Raw genomic sequence first — 18,351 nt, forward strand, 5'->3', positions numbered from 1 at the left:
TTATAATATAGATTACTGCCTCTATTTTACAGAAGGCATAATTGAAAGAAAACACTTGTAAGGAATAATTCGAGAAAGATATCTCATTTTAACAATAATAATAAATTAGGTGGCCCTACCTCTTTTGTGATGACATACAAAACCACAGTCTTAAAGTCTTAAACTCTTTTTTGAGGAAAAATCCCACCAAATTCTGCTCATAGGTAAACATAGTATCTGTGTACACACATACACCCACAGATACTCACATGCACACATGAGCTGACAAAAAGAGCCACAAACTTTACTGTAAGCTGCAAATAAACATGGCTAATTTTAAAGTTCTATGTTGTCTGAAAGGCTATTCTATATAGACTGGATTGTAAGCACTTTATTTATTAATTTGTGCTTACCTACATTTTTGATGCCTTGTTATGTTATACTTTTATAAAAGAAAAAAGAATTTTTTTAATTTAAAAAGTCAGTGTAATACTCCATATCTTATTTGTTTCTAATAAAATAACTATAGTAACACAGTTGCTCCCTAAACCTACTTTCAGCAACCTCCCCCATGGCTGAGTTGGCCCAGCTGTTCTTAGTCCAATACTTGTTTATTCTGCCAAGGCAAATAACAATGAACTGGATTTAAAAGCCAAGTATGATACGTATATCAAAACACTGCAAGGCAACAATGTACTATTCATCCCCATCTGGTCTCAAGGGAAAAAAAAATTAAGGGACCAGCAGATTTCCCAAACATTGAAATCAATTTTTCAAGTGATTCTGGCTAAAGCCTGAAGGTGACTGCCTTAAGTCTATTTTAAGAATTCATAGTTTGTGACAAATTAAACTACAAAGAAAACACTTAAATAAAAGTTGATCACTGAAACAATACAAATCAGGTGAAAATTTTCATTACCAAAAATTTGATGTGCCTTTTGTTAGTGACTTCTACACTATAAATCACTTTTCGTGCTATTTAAAATGAAACTTGAGACATACCAGTAAATACATTCACAAATAAATGTATTACTCACCTGGTAAGCCAGGGTCCCCCTTCTCTCCTTTTGAGCCCAATAGATCTGGATCCACTGGTCCAGGAGGGCCTGGAAGGCCAGGCTCTCCTTTACCACCTTTTTCTCCTACAGGGCCAGGAGGTCCTGGCTGACCCTGCAAACCATCATCACCTAAAACCAACATGTGCGGAGAGGACACAACAGATTAGATTCGTCCTTCCAGGATTTATGCCTATAAAGATTATTATAATATTCTATATCTATCTATATCTATCTATCTATCTATCTATCTAATCTATAAAGATTATTCATATATTCTGTAATTTAGTAAGGCACTGACAATCCAAAACACTTATGCACTATGGTTATTGTCTGAGTAACTTGAACTCACATCACATTTTTCCACTCAAATAACACTCCCTCTATTGTCTGGGGTTCTTTGACAATAATAGAAACTGTAAAAAAATCAAAATTCAATCCCTATATTTTGTTATTTTGAGCTAAGCATTTGCAACGTTTCATGGTATCCAAACTGTGCATGCCACCAAATCGAAAATACAATGTACTTAAATGCCATGTCACATAAGTGATGAATCACTGAATTCTACTCCTGAAACCAATATTACACTCTATGTTAACTAACTAGAATTTAAATAAAAGCTTTTAGAAAATATCATGTCACAAAGAAACAAAATAAAAGTTAGCATTGCTCATTTTAAAGCACTCAAAAATATTCTATATTGACACAAAACAACGTTTAATTTTCTCTCTCACATGCATCTACCAGCCAATTCTGAATATTACCTTTGAGACCAGGAACACCACTCCTGCCAGGAATTCCCAAAGGTCCTGGTGGGCCTGGAGGTCCCATCATACCCATTTCACCTTTGGTACCTTTGAAGAATATCAAATAATTAACTTTTACCTTTCCTTGACCTTGGAAAAATAAAAGATAACTTTTAATATGTCAACTGGAAGACTACTGAGTGTTACTGGGCATTAAGTTTTACCCGTTTTCAACTGCTGTAACTTTAGCAACTACTACTGCTGATATGAATGAATAAAAAGACTCTGGGGCACCTGGGTGGCTCAGTCAGTTAAGCACCCGATTGTTGATTTCGGCTTAGGTCATCTCAGGATCCTGAGATTGAGCCCACAGTGGGCTCTGCACTGGGCGTGGAGCTTGCTTAAGATTCTCGTTCCCTCCTCTTCTGCCCCTCCCCAGTCCTGGGCTCACACTCTCTCTCTCAAAAAATAAAAATAAAAAGACTCATTGTGGTAGCTAATCTCCAAAGATTGCCTCACAATGCACCACACTTCCCAGTATACACAACCTTGTGTAGCCTTCTGTCCTTGAATTTGGGCTGACTCTGTGCCTTGCCCTTGACTAAGTGACACTGTATGACTCCCAAGGCTAGATCATAGGAAGCCTTGCAGCCTTCACCTGGGACTCTTAGAACATTTGCTTTTGGGTTTAGGGTTTCTCTCTTTTGGGAAGCCAGCTGCCTCTAGAAGGGGAGCAACTACCCTGAATTTACCAGAATGTAAGGATCCCAAGACATGTGAAGGAACATTATGGATAATGAGAGACCATTTGAAGAGGCCAAGGAACATGCAGTTGTCAGAGAAGTTCCATCCTGGAAGTAGATCCTTCATCCCAACCACTCCAGTTGGTGCCATGTAGATCAGAGATAAATGACCCTACCAAATCACGACTTAACTCCTGACCCACAAAATCTTGAACAAATAAAAAGGTTGAATTAAATCATTAAATTGTGGGATCATTTTTTATACAGCAATATGTGACCAGAAATCTCAGCCAAAAAATGTAATGAAAATAGCAAACTGAGTTTCCTGCAAAGACATTTAACACTTTTCCTTAAGGGACAGTGTCAATCCAGAAAAGTACAAGAGAATAATATATCAGAATCATATTAAATATGTTTTTTTTTTAAAGATTTTATTTATTTATTTGACAGAGAGGTCACAAGCAGGCAGAGAGGCAGGCAGAGAGAGAGGAGGAAGCAGGCTCCCTGCTGAGCAGAGAGCCCGATGCGGGGCTCGATCCCAGGACTCTGAGATCATGACCTGAGCCGAAGGCAGCGGCTTAACCCACTGAGCCACCCAGGCGCCCCCATATTAAATATGTTTTAACTTCCTGAATCCAAAACCAGAGAAAACTTTAAATGAAGTACCTGGAAATCCAGAGGCACCTGCTTTTCCTGGAAGCCCTGGTGCTCCTGGGGGTCCCATAGGACCAGGTGCTCCAGGAATTCCTGGACTGCCTCTCTCTCCAGGGGGTCCTGGAACATCAAACCCAGGAGGCCCTGGGTCTCCCTTCTCTCCTGGTATTCCATGCAGGCCTAGTTAATACAACACCAATATTAACAAGTTTTGAAGCAGTTTTAAGAGCTGTATCTGATTATTTTTCTAGCAAACAAGTGATAAGACTCCTGTGTATAACAAACCTAACAGTGATTCAGAGATACTTTTGGTTTCACACATATAAAATGACCTAACAATCAAACTTTAGGATTTTCAAGCATATTTCTCCATGAAAGTGCTTCTCAAATTATTTCCAGTGAAAAACCAACATTTTCTTAATTCCTGGTCCACCATGGACAAATATTTTCATAAAACACAATAAAAATTACTAAAAAATACTAAAATAAAAAGCCAAAGTCATACATGACTATCTTTTGGTTAGATACAAATACAATTACACTGTCAAATTACCATATAAGTTTCTAAATGCTTACTCTCAATTTCTTCTAATTCCAATGCAGACTGGTAACAAGCATTTTGTGATTTGACATTGGTCCATTGACTGCATTTGGATTTGCACACTCTAAGGTACTATGGATTATTGGGATATATTTCTATAATCCATAAAAATGATTCATTACTGAATAAGCCCATTACATGGACATTTTCAACTTTATTTTTGTTTCATTTTACATGTTATCTTGATAATACATTACACCATCAGTTTTTGTTGTTAAATTTTGTTTCTCAGTATTTCAACCAGGTTTCACAGAAAAAATATGACACTGCAAAAATATTTAACCTTAGTAAGTTTTGCAAGACTGAACTACTCCAAGAGACAAGATGATTAAAATTGATTATATATGCAGGGAAAAGAATTACTCTACCAACGTAAGACAAGTTTCCACTCCAGTTCCTATCAGGTATGTGACTTAGTGAGTCACATCGATAGGTGACTCACTATTGTTGACCTACAATATTGTTGACCTACAACTGTTAAATGGGGATACAACTGACTGGAAGCTGGAGGCTGAGCCAGGTGACCATTCCAAAGTGTCCCTTCAACAATAAGACCTAATTTTATTGTTGAAGATTCAGAGGTGATTATTTTTATAATAGAACAAGATGCTGGGATTTTATGATCTGTTTGATGTCATATACCAGCATGTCCTTAAACCAATAAAAATGACTTTGAAGATTAGAGAATTCCATTCAGTTTGCATATCATAATGGTTCCAATTCTGTCATTTCATTGAAAATACTACAGAAAGGGGAGAGATATTTTACATTACTATATTTGTGACATATGATGAGATACCTAATAATGAACGCTATTAGAACTCTATCTGAATCACTGCCTACTGTTATAGCCCAACTACTTTTTGAGAGCTGAGTTTTCAAGATAACTCATTTGTCCTTTGAAATATGCTCCACAAAGTAATGGAAAAAAACCAAAGACTTAAGCCTGGACAAATCTTGTTTGTTTCTCATGTTTAAAAAGCTTCACTTTAAGATGCAGCTTTTGAGAAAGAACTACAGTACCTGGTAGACCTGAAGTTCAAGAGGCAGGAGTTACAGTTCAGCAGCAAGATGAACCAGCCAAGCAGAAGCAAGTTGCAAAAAGATTGATTAGGTTAAGAAAAAAACTAAGCATGTAAAGATGAGAACAAAAAAGTCTACAAATAGAAGTTATTAGATACCGATTCACAACTACCATGTATTAGTAATAATGAGTAAAGAACTTATTTTAGGCATTCATTCAGATGCCCATATAGCAATATTCTATAAATGAAATATATATGTATATACATATATATATGTATATACATATAAAGAGACACAGTAAAATATTGACATTCACAAAAAGTAATGCTTTTTGATAAAGATCAGCTTTACACTCTTGTCCCTGATTCTTATATTGCTTTGAATAATCCTTTTGGAACGTAAGCTCCTAAAGATAAGTTAGAATTTAAAGCTAAATTTGATTTTATACTATAACAGCTTTGGTACAGAAAACTCAATAATTATTAGCAGATGAGTATGATTAAACAAACTGCATTACTAGCAAAGATTTTTGTTATTTGTAGAGTAACAGCTATTATGCTGTACTTCTCACAGCATAGATCTTTTCCATGAATACTGTCAGAAGTAGGCATCCTGTTAAGATCAAGAATGAAGACAGTCAACATAAATTCAAAATCTCTGCTGAATCTCCATATATAATAACAGGAATTATATGGCTATATATAGAGAAAGTAAGTACATTAGGGGCGTATAGATGCTCTACATTTATTGGCAGCCAAATGGGACCAGTTCGTGAAAAAAGGGGAAAATTCCAAAAACACATCTGTGAGAATTTTGCTTGTGTGTGCGCGTGAGCGCGTGTGCACGCACACTCCCCTACCCCCACTCCCCACCCCAAGGGCTTGATAGCTGAAAAAAGTTAGAAAACTTCATAGATGAAATGGGTTAGGAAACTTCCTCTATGAGATGACATGACTAATTCCTTGTTTCTTTGTTTTCACATTAGTGGGGATGAGGTTGAACTGATTGCACTTTTTCCTGAGACTGGGCAAGCATTACAATACATTTGGCTCAGGTTAAGATATGATCTGTGGACATGGAATTGAGTATATTTAACTGACCTCTTAGAGATTCACTAAAGCAGCAATCTTCTAGCTAATAGCCAGATCAAATAGCAAGAATCAACAATTTCCATTTCTGCCTGGATTAGTAGAGCATGGAATGAAAAGCATTTTGCTTCTTATCCTTTGGCATTTTTTCTTTTATTTCCCTGCTGTCAAATGAGGACCTGATATTCAACAGTTCCTTAATTTATAAACATGCATTAAACTGTGTATCTTGCCTTGGAAAAGAGAATGACAAATAGTAAAGCTTGATTAAGTTACAGCAGAAAACTGGAGCCAAAAAAGCTTGAAAAACATAATGCAAACATTTTATACTGGAGAGATGACAATACAGGATACTTTGCATTAAGTTTTCTATTGCAAAATGAAACACAACAAGTATATTGAACAAGCATATTAAAAAAAAATTGGTAGTTAGAATTTTAGCCATGCAGTCCAAGTCAGGTGTATCAAGGTATTAGTAACAGTCTTGCTGATCACCCTTTCATTGAGATGTATGAACAGAAATCACAATGTTTTTGAAATAGGCTAAGATAATATTCTGCTTTGGTGATATAAATAAATTTATATACAAAGTGAGTATATGTGGCTAGTATTAAATATAAAATGTGATCTATCCTGTAGTAAAAAAATTGTGATTTGATAACATATCTATCTATATTAATAAACATGCATTCACTACATTTTCATGCCAATTCCATGCCATATTAGTTAAGATAGTGAATTTTATGGCAAAATATATATTTACAGAAGAAAGAAATAAGATTAAATTCAACACCATTACTTTCCCCCTGTCCATCCTATCTAGACTTTATAAATTTATATACCTATATATCCATCAGTTAAAAAGACAGAGAATGTTAGATGAATGAAATATTTAGAGTATTAGCTAAATTTGAAAAAGCATAAAGTACAAATAAATGTATCCTTATTTTGTTCAGATTGGTGTTAACAGTAGTTTCTTTTCATTCCTTCTTAGCTATAATTTAAGAATTCAAAATGCTTCCAAAACCTCATGCAATTTTGGGAAATAAAAGAAATGACAAAACATAACAGGAATGATAAATTCATTTTAGCCATCTTTGTGGAACAGCAGGCCAGGACTATAATGACCAAACCTAAAAATTGTTTTTTCTCAAGATCTCTTTGCTATGCCAGTTGACCAGAATGGTTTTTTCATGAGTGTTGATGCAGCTACTTTTTAACAGCCTGGTTCAAAGCAACACATAAGTTTTCTCATTTTTAAATCAGTAGTGACATGTTAGGGGCCTTAAAGAAAAAAAGAACAATGGGCCATAACACAAAATTTTAAAGAACAACATAAGCAAAAATAACGTTTACTTTCCAGGCTTTTTATATTGTTAACGGATGTTTCCAGATTTTTAGCATAATAACTAACAAAATATTTATTGCTATTTAAGGTCAGAAAATATATTTCTACTGCTTCAAAATCAATGTATGTACATCTGAACTGTGTGTTTAAGTCATCTGACATATCCAGGTAAATTAAGGAATGATTAAGTTTTCCATATTTGTTTTAACTTTATGAATTATTACATTGCTTTGCAATAACACACTGGCCCAAGAGTGGCCCTTAGTGAGCATCACCAGATGGCTCAGAATCCACAAAACTCAATGAAGCTCCCAGACAAATGTAGAAAAATCATATGATTCTCTATAGGCCACAAGCTGACTAAACTTGTTTTGCATATCTTTTGCTTGTTTGTTTGCTTGTTTTTGTTTTGTATCGGTATAAAAAAGTTTAGAGTGTTTATGAATTGCAAAGTGACTGCTGACTTAAGGGTGAAAGAGGAGAAAATTCAACTTACTTGTTTTAGTAAAAAAAAAAAAAAAAAAGAAATGAGAATGCCTAAAATATACTTTTGACATAATGTTTTTAAGTCTAGTTCTCATGTGCCAAGAAATGTTAAGAGGTTTCAGAATGATGTCTATTAATTCTGTACAGCTACTCAGGTCTGAAATAATCAGCACTGGAAGTTCTTAGCTTTGTGATTCCAAGACTGTGACTAGCTCAATGATCATATGCTGAGGCAACATACTGCAATTATGAAATTGCATTATTTGTTAATAGATCAATTTTAAATGAACAGGGAGAGAAACTATCTGAGATTAAGTTAGTTCTTTTTTTATTAAGTTAGCTCTTACACCATGATCTGTATTTTTTCAGTTTTCAAAATTATACAAGGAGACATATTACCTCTCAAATCTGTTTTCTGGAAAACTGTTACATAGGTTGTAATGTACTAATGAACTAGCCAACTTTTATATAATGAATGCTACAAAAATGCACATTTATTCACTCCAATCTTACCAGGTTGGCCTACTGGTCCAGGAATCCCTGGTGGCCCTGGTGGTCCCTGAACACCTATTCCTGGAAGCCCAGGAGGTCCCATTGGCCCAGGTTGTCCATTTGGCCCAACATCACCTTTAAGAAATAAATATAGTTTAGATATTAAAAAACATAGCTGAGTCACTAGTCATTAGGAACCACAATACTTATGTGAAAAGGCACATAAAATTAAGCAGGGATCTTGAAAAACTATCTAATCACTGAGCAAGAGAAGTTATGCATAAGTACCCAGAACAGATTCAGGAAATGCATTAAAAGTTATAGAAAGTTATAGACTTTCTATAAAGTCTATGCTGAGCACTCAACTTCAGTACTTAAATCAAACTCACAAAATAGTATACAAGATTACAAACCACACATTTCATATACCTGCAAATCATCTTGGACAGTATCTCTCAGTTTAAAATATATTTTCAAAAAAAAAAGTAGATAACCTTTAATATCTTCCTATTTACTAACTTGGGCCCATGTCCTATAAACATGCTAAAGCCTCTCCTACCATCAGTAAAATGCCTTTTTGATCATAGAAACTTCACTGTCCCTCGATCTTTTATCTCTTATTTAAAAAATGTTTAAAAAATGTTAAAAAATTCTTTTTCTAATGTACTTTGATGAGTTTTGACAAATGCATATAGTCATATAATCACCACCAAATCAAGATATGTAAGATACATATATAGTTCAATCAAACCAAAAGGCTTCTTGCACCTGGTTGTAGTCAACCCCTTTCCAGACCCTAATTCCTTGTCAACTGCTTGATCTGTTTTATCCTACAGTTCTTCCTTTTCCAGAATGGCATATAAATACAATTATACAGTACATAGCCTTTTGAGTATGTCTCCTTTCCCCTAACATAATGCATTCAGATTCATCCAAGTTGCTGTAACACATATCAGTAGTTTGTTACTTTTTATTGATGAACAGTATTCCATTATACAAACATGTCATAATTTGTTCATCTATTCACCAGCTGAAGGACAAATGGACTATTTCCAATTCTTGGTGATTATGAACAAAGCTGCTATGAACATCGATCTACAGGTTTTTGTGTGAAGTTTCGTATTTTTCTTGGATAAGTAACTAGGGTCATGTGGTAAGGGTATGTTTCTAAGAAATTACCAAACTGTTTCTCTTTTGTTTTAAAGTCTTTATTTAAATTCCAGCTGGTTAACATACAGTGTAATATCAGTTTTGGGTGAGAATACAGCCATTCAACACTTCCATACAACATTTGGTTGAGCACTCCTTAAACCTAATCCCCTATTTCACCCATTCCCCTCATCCACCTGCCCTCCGGTAACCAGCAGTTTGTTCTCTATAGCTAAGAATTTGTTTCTTGATTTGCCTCTCTTTTTAATCCCCACTATGTTCCTTCGCTTTATTTCTTAAAGTCCACATATTAGTGGTAGTTGTCTTTCCCTGACAGACATATTTTGCTTAGCATAATACTCTCTAACTCCATCTATGCCATTGCAAATGGCAAGATTTCATTCTTTTTGATCGTTGAGTAATATTCCATCACATATATACCCCCCTTCTTTATCTATTCATCAGTCACTGGACACTTGGGCTGTTTCCATAATTTGGCTATTGTAGATAATGCTTCTATAAACATCAGGGTGCATGTATCACTTGGAATTAGTTATTTTTGTATTGTTTGGGTAAATACCTAGTATTGCAATTGCTGGATCATAGGGTAGTTCTATTATTAACCTTTTGAGGGACCTCCATACTGTTTTCCACAGTGGCTACACCAGTCTGCATTCCCATCAATACCTCTGTTGTTCCCTTTCTCCACATCCTTACCAATACCTGTTGTTTCCTGTATTATTGATTTTTGCCATTCCAACAGGTGTAAAGGTGATATATAGGTCATTGTAGTCTTGATCTGTACTTCCCTGATGATGAGTGATGTTGAGGACTTTTTCATGTGCTTGTTGGCCATGTACATGTCTTCTTTGGAAAAATGTGTCTATTTGTGTCTTCAGCCGAATTCTTAATTGGATCATTTATTTTTTGGGGTGTTGAGTTGTGTAAGTTCTTTATATATTTTGGATACTAACCTTTTATCAAATATGCCATTTGCAAACATTTTCTCCCAAACGCTTTTTCAAAGTGGCTCTACCATTTGAATACTAACGAGTAATATCTGAGAGTTCTGGTCACTCTGCATCTTTGGCAGCACTTGGTATTGCTCGTTTTCCTTCTTTTTCGAAGCCTATTCTGACAGGATAAGACATGCCATCTCATAGCTTTGACTTACATTTCCTAATGACTGATTATATTGAGAATCTTTACATGGACTTACTAGCTATTCAGGTATCTTCTCTGGTAAAGTATCTGTTCAGATCTTTTCCCTGTATTTCCAAATTTAAATCTGGTTGTTTCCTTCTTATTGACTTTTGAGAATTCTTTTTTGTTTTTTTTTTGAAGATCTTATTTATTTATTTGAGAGAGAGAGTGAGAGATTGGGAGAGGGAAAGAGAGAGGGAGAAGCAGGCTCTCCACTGAGCAGGGAACCTGATGCAGGGGCTTTATCCTAGGACCCTGAGATCATGACCTGAGCCCAAGGCAGACACTTAAATAACTAAGCCACCCAGGTGCCCCAAATTTTGAGAAGTCTTTACGTATTCTGACTATAAGTCCTTTTTGCCAGATAAATAATATGGAAGTAAGTTTCATGTTAATGAAGTCCAATTTATCAATTTTTAAATGTATTTTGCTATGGAGTTTTAAAGATTTTTTATTTTATTTATTTATTTGACAGAGAGATCACAAGCAGGCAGAGAGGCAGGCAGAGAGAGGAGGAAGCAGGCTCCCTGCTGAGCAGAGAGCCCGATGCGGGGCTCGATCCCAGGACTCTGAGATCATGACCTGAGCCGAGGGCAGCGGCTTAACCCACTGAGCCACCCAGGCGCCCCAACTATGGAGTTTTATATAACAACTCTGCCCAACCTACTATCACAAAGACTCTTCTATGCTTTCATCGAAAACAAGGGATAATTAAAGTACTACCCACAGGCTAAATCTGGACTACAGGCATGTTTTTGAGCTGCCTGTGAGCCAAGAATGGTTTCTATATTATTAAAGGTTATTAAGAAGAGAAAAAAAAAAGATTATATGACAGAAACCATAGCTGGCCCATAAAAACGAAAATATTTACTATTGGGCCCTTTATAGAACATGTTTGCTAGCCTCTGTTCCAAAACCTTATTTATTTTATCATTTTAGGTTATACATTTAGGTCTATGATGCATTCTAAGTTAATTTCTGTACAAGGTGTGAAGCTTGGTTTGGGGCTTGTCTTCTGTTTTATTTTACACACGGATGATCAACTAACTGTTTTAGTACCATTTGGTGAAAAGACTTATTCTTCTGTTGAAATTGCCTTTGCAACTTGGTCAAAAGTCAAATTGTATAGGTTTATTCTTGGGCTCCCTATTATGTTCCACTGATCTATATGTATCTATCACTCCATATATACCACACTATTTTTATCACTGTGGCTTTACATTACATTTGGAAATTAAGTACTATGAATCCTCCAACACTGTACACTTCCTCAGATTATTTTTGCTATTCTAGGTCCTTTCCCTTTCTAAATAAACTTTTGAATAAGAAAATACTGCAGAGTTTTGCTAGGGAACATGTTCAATCTATGAATAAACCTAGAGAAAACAGTTATCTTAACAATACTGAGCCTTCCAACTTATGATCACAAAATATCTTCCCATTTGTTTGGATGTTTGATTTCTGCATAAGGGTTTTATAGTTTTCCACATACAGATCCTGCACATATTTTGTTAGAACTATACCTAAGTACTTCATGTTATTTGATGCTATTTCAAATAATACTGTTTCTGTCTAATTTTCATTTCTAGTTGTTCACTGCTATCATATAGAAATACAATTTATTCTTGTATTTTTGCCTTGTATCCTATGACCCTACTAAATTCAATTCTTTGTTCTAGTTGTTCTTTTGCAGGTTTTTGATTTTCTATGTAGAAAATCAAGTCACCTATGCAGACAGTTTTATTTCTTCCTCTCCAATCTGTATGCCTTTCATTTCTTTTTTTTTGGGGGGGTAGGTATTTTCTGATGAGCTTTTTTTTATTTGAACACAGTCGACACACAATGTTATATTAGTTTCAGGTATACAACACAGTGATACAATTTCTCTATATGTTATGCTATGTTCACCACAAGTGCAGATACCATCTGTCATCGTATTATTTCTACTTCTTGCTTTACAGCATTTCATTGTTTAATACGACTTACAGTATGAAATGAAAAGCAATGGTAAGAAAAGAAATCTTTGTACTGTTTCATATATTCAGGGAACAGCAGTCAGTCTTTCAACACTAAATATAATGGATCAAGTTTTTTGTAAATGTTCTTTATCATGCTAGGGAAGTTCCCTTTTATTCCTAATTTTGTGAGAGCACTTTTTCAGAATAAATGTTGAATTCTGACAAATAATTCTCAGCATCTATTAAGATGTTAATAGTTTTTTTTTTCTTCAGACTGTTGATAAAGCAAATTACACTGATTTTCAAATCAGCCTTATAGTCTGAGGATAACCCCTGCTTGGTATAGCATATAACTTTTTTCCTATATTATTGGATTTGATTTGCTAATATTTTCTTGAGACTTTATTTATATATGTCCCTGAGAGTTACTGGTCTATAACTTTCTTTTGTTATAATGTCATTGCTTATTTTTTGTTTTGGCCTCATACAATTGTTGGGAAACAATCTATCCACTTCTGCTTTCAGAGAGAGATTGTGTGGGAATCTTGTTATGGCTTCTTTAAATGTTTGTTTGAATTTACCAATGATGCCATCTGACTCTGTAGTTTTTTGTTGTTGTTGTTGTTGTTTTTTGGTAGGATTTTAACTACATACTAAATTTCTTTTTTTTTTTAAGATTTTATTTATTTATTTGACAGGGAGATCACAAGTAGGCAGAGAGGCAGGCAGAGAGAGAGAGGGAAGCAGGCTCCCTGCTGAGCAGGGAGCCGGATGTGGGGCTCAATTCCAGGACCCTGAGATCATGACCTGAGCTGAAGGCAGAGGCTTAACCCACTGAGCCACCCAGGTGCCCCTACATACTAAATTTCTTTAATAAATACTGGATTATCTATTTCTTCTTCCATGAGCTTCAGTAGTTTCTATCTTTTTAGAAACTCATCCATTTCATCTAAGCTGTCAAATTTACAGGCATACAGCTGTTTGCATACTCCTTTGTTACTCTTTTAACATCTGTAGGATTTGTAATGATGGCCCCCCTTTCATTACTAATAACGGTAACATAGGTCTCTTCCCTTTTCTTGGCTGGCCTGGCTAGAGGTATAGCCATTTCACCAATCTTTTCAAAGAACTTCATTTGGTCTCATAAAATTTTTCCATTGATTTTCAGTTTTCAATATCATCGATATCTGGTCTTATTGTTATTTTCCTCTATCTTCTGATTGTCTTTTAATTTTACTTTCCTTGTCTAATTTCTTAAGGTGAAAAGTTAGATAATTGATTGTAATTGTTCTTTTTTTCTAATAAAGGCTTTTCACATATGAATTTTCTTCTAATCACTTCTTTATCTGCATTCTACAAATTTGATATGTTTTGTTTTCATTTTTATTAAATTCAAAATACTTTCTAGTTTTCCTGGTGATTTCCCTTTTGATTCATGGGTTATTTAAAGTATTTTGGTTATTTTCTGAATATGTCAGGATTTTCCCAGATAGTTTTCGATTACCAATTTCTTGTTAAATCCAGTATGGTAAAAGAATCTACTGTAGGATTTTAATATTTTTAATTTGCCAAAGTTTGTTTTAGGGCCTAGATTATGGTCTATCATGATGAATGTTCCATGTGTGCTTTATTTATTTTTTTTTAAAGATTTTATTTATTTATTTGACAGATCACAAGTAGGCAGAGAGGCAGGCAGAGAGAAAGGAAGGGAAGCAGGCTCCCCGCGGAGCAGAGAGCCCAATGTGGGGCTCGATCCTAGGACCCTGGGATCATGACCTGAGCCGAAGGCAGCGGCTTTAACCCACTGAGCCACCCAGGTGCCCCTCCATGTGTGCTTTAAAAGAATGTGTTTTCTGCTCTTATTTGGTGGAATGTTCTATAAATGTCAATATTGAGGAGTTATGTTAAAAAGAAACTCCTAACACTGCCTTGCTAGAACACTGTACATCCTATCCTTATTTATCCTATCCTTGTATCCTTCTACATGAAGCCAATGCAAAGTATGGCCCATGGTCATTGAGTGAGCATGACAAATCTAGCTGAACTGAAGACTACCTGTGTTGGGCATTACAGTATCTCAAATTCTATTTGGAATTTTTGTATTCTCTTTATTAAAGAAGCCTGCCAAAACTGTATAATCTTAAGGTGCTACAAAAATCTCTCTCTGTCTTCCACATCTTCTTGTAATATATATTTTTTAATTTTGACATTTTAAAAAAAGATTTCATTCATTTATTTGATAGAGAGAGAGAAAACACAAGCAGGAGTGATCAACAGAGGGAGAGGGAGAAGCAGGCTCTCCACTGAGAAGGGAGCCCAATGAGGGGCTGGATCCCAGAACCCTGAGATCATGACCTGAGCTGAAGGCAGTTGCTTAACTGACTGAGTCCCCCAGGCACCCTAAAATTTTACTTTTCATATTTATGATTTTAATTCCTTTTTAAAAAATACCATGCACCACAATGCTGTAATTACAAAGATACTGAAATATATTTTAGTGTATGTTTGGTAAATGTTAAGTTTCAGAATCAGTTGTGTCAAGTGCTTCCAAAAAACTACTTGAATTCTCATTGAAAATGCATTGTATTTAGGCAAGTTTGGAAAGAGCTGACATCATTCAGCCTTCCCATGTACACATATGATTGATCAACCAATTAATTTTACCTTTTTTCAATTGTTAATAATCAAGTTTCAATTTTTTCCACAAATACACTAGGCACAACTTTATTAATTTCTAGATAAAATAGATTTTTTGCAAATTATACTTTTTATTTCTTTCAATATTCCATTTCTGCTCCATTCTATGTGTCACAATACTTTTGCATGTTATTCCTGATTCCTGGAACATCCTTCTACAAAGATACAGCTCAAATGTCACCTCCTATATGAAACCTCCCAAGATACCTTAGATGAGGCCCTGAACAAAAGTGTGAGGCAAACTGAATGTTTCTGGTCACCTTTTTTCTTTTTTGTTTAATGTGATTCTAACATTGAGTCTTAAGCACATCTTCATCCTTATATCATTCTTTTCTGATGGGTATTGGCCTAATTAATTTATTATTGGTCACTATTTTGCTTTGAAAGTGCTCTATCAATCTCTCCTATTAGGAAAGATTACTACGTTCTAATGCCCAGCCACTGGTATAAGTGTGTCTGGTAGGTGAACTTTTATTGTGAGCTGTTTACTGAGTTCTGACTGTGGTGTAGTGACCCAAAAATGTTAGTGATACATTTTCATAAGAGTTCCAGGTGAAATAACCACTATCATAGAGAACAGACTCTATGCCTTTGTGTTCCTAGTGACTAAAACCGTACCTGGTACAGAATAAGAACATAATGTTTGAGGAATGAAGGAATTACATGCCAGGATATCCCAAGTTCTTTCCCTCCTACCACCTTAGGAACTGTACTGGGGCTTTAATATTTGAGAATGATTCTTACTAGGATATGGGGATCCTATACTTCCTTTCAAAGATTAGGAAAATAAATGCCTATTAAGACACTGATACTTAAAATAGGCTTCAGTGACACCTGGTAGCTCAGTTGGTTAGGTGTCTGCCTTTGGCTCAGGTTGTGATCCCCAGGGTCTGGGATCAAGTCCCTCATCAGACTCCTTGTTCAGCAGGGAGCCTGCTTCTCCTTCTGCCTGTGGCTCTCCCTGCTTGTATTGTACTCTCTCTGTCTCTCTCTCTCACTCCCTCTCTCTGACAAATAAATAAATAAAATATTTTACAAAATAAAATAGGCTTCAACCCATTTCTTCCTAACCCATATCAAGCACATTTTATTTTATTTTTTTAAAAGATTTTATTTATTTATTTAACAGAGAGAGAGGTCACAAGTAGGCAGAGAAGCAGGCAGAGAGAGAGGGGGAAGCAGGCTCCCTGCTGAGCAGAGAGCCCAATGTGGGGCTTGATCCCAGGACCCTGAGATCATGACCTGAGCCGGAGGCAGAGGCTTAACCCACTGAGGAACCCAGGCGCCCCTCAAGGACATTTTAATAAAGTATCATGAGTGAGCAATTTCCATATGGAGACCGTTTGCCACATAGCTTATCATGTGGAATGTCTCTATATGCAATTTTGGGGGGTCACATGTCTAAGCTGGGGTAGATCATTGGTGGAAAACACAATGTGTAACTTTTGAGTGTTACAGTTTACAGTGGGCCAGAACTGTTTACTTGAAGACAGATAAGTATTTTTAAAAGAGCTTATCTAAGAATTTGTATTGGGCTAGTTTGGGGCTTTTACTGGCAGACTCTAGGCTGGCTAAATTGGGCTATGATGTCATATTGCTTTAATGGGAATCCATCCTACATGCTTTAGTAGTAGAGAGCTTTTCAAATTCCTCTCTGGGGGTCAAAATATTGACCGGGAGAGTCCCATTCCTTACAAAGAAGTAAGGAAAAAACAATTGCCAAACCAGCTAAGCTAATTCTATTCCTATTTATAATTAGGGGGATCAGAATTAAGGAGGTAGAAGAAACCAATGGAGAAATGAGCAAAGGACATGAGCAGTTCACAAGAAAAATATGTCCCTTAAGCATAGAAAAAGTTCAATTTTATTCATAATAATGGAAATACAAATCTAAACTACCCTGAGAATAAAGGGATATAGGATATATCCTATATATAGGATATATATAGGATATATCTATATATATATAGATATAGGATATATATAGGGTATAGGATATTCAAAGAATTTTTTTTAAAAAGAACAAACTTGGAGGACTTACATTACCTGACATCAAGTCTTATTATAAAGCTACAGTAATAGAAACAGTTGGTACTGCCTTAAGGACAGTAAAATAGAGAAGTAGAATTGATAGCACAAAACAGACCTATACATATATAGCCATCTGATCTTTGACACAGATGCCAAAGTAATTCAATGGGGAGGGAACTATTTTGAACAAATAATGTTTAATAAAATTATTTGCAATGGATGATAGCTTTAAACATAAATGCTAAAATTATAAAATTTATGAAATAAAACAGAATATCTTTAGAACTTTGGGAAAGGTTTTTTATACATAACACAGAAAATAATTATATAAAGAACAGATAAATGAAACATCAATAACTAAAACTTTTATTCATTAAAATACACTGATAAAAAAGGTGAACAAGATAGGGATAAAATACTCATAAACATGTATTTCACAAAATACCAGTATGCAGAATATATAAAGATCACTTCCAGCTTAACAATTAAAACAGAAACAAACCCATATTTTAAAATGGGAAAAATATTCAAATGTGTAAATAATCCACTAGTACATGTAAAAGAGCTCAACATCATTAGTCATCAGGGAAATTAAAACTAAGACCAAAACATGTTAACAACACACCTACCAAAACTCAAAAATGAAAAGACTGATTAACACCAAGTGTTGGAGGGAATGTGGAACAACTGAAACTTTCATACCATACTGGTGTGAGTTTAAAATGGTATAACCAGTTTGGAAAAAGTTCTAGTAGCTTCTCATATAACTAGCATATACCTACTTTATGACTCAAGAATTCTACTCTTAAGTATTTCACCAAGCAAAATGAAAGCACATGTCCACAAAAAGATTTATAAAAGAATGTTCTTAACAGCTTCACTCATAATAGCCAAAAACTCAACATCGTTCAGGTGTCCATCAACAGAGAATGGATAAACAAACGTTGCTATATCTATACAATGAAATAATAATAAAAAAATAAAAACTCTTAATAAACACAACAACATTAATGGACCTCAGAAACATCCTGGATGAAAGAAGTCTTACAAAGAATGTGCCCACTGTGTGATTCCATGTGGAGTTTTAGAACAGG

The 18,351-nt window shown here is 35.1% G+C and overlaps 1 protein-coding gene across 4 annotated transcripts in view; it reads right to left on the reverse strand.

Annotated features, from left to right (window-relative positions):
- The window catches only part of COL4A5 (collagen type IV alpha 5 chain), a 231,314-nt gene that overhangs the window by 54,381 nt on the left and 158,582 nt on the right, over positions 1 to 18,351 (reverse strand). For all 4 annotated transcript variants that reach the window (XM_047715739.1, XM_047715736.1, XM_047715735.1 and 1 more), the window contains exons 30-33: positions 8,241 to 8,354; positions 3,191 to 3,358; positions 1,800 to 1,889; positions 1,017 to 1,166 (exon numbers count right to left, since the gene is read on the reverse strand). In XM_047715739.1, the coding sequence (XP_047571695.1) occupies positions 1,017 to 1,166; positions 1,800 to 1,889; positions 3,191 to 3,358; positions 8,241 to 8,354 (522 nt within the window). The remainder of the gene's footprint in view (positions 1 to 1,016; positions 1,167 to 1,799; positions 1,890 to 3,190; positions 3,359 to 8,240; positions 8,355 to 18,351) is intronic.

This window comes from Lutra lutra, chromosome X (assembly GCF_902655055.1).
Source record: "Lutra lutra chromosome X, mLutLut1.2, whole genome shotgun sequence".
NCBI classification, from domain to species: Eukaryota; Metazoa; Chordata; class Mammalia; order Carnivora; family Mustelidae; genus Lutra; species Lutra lutra.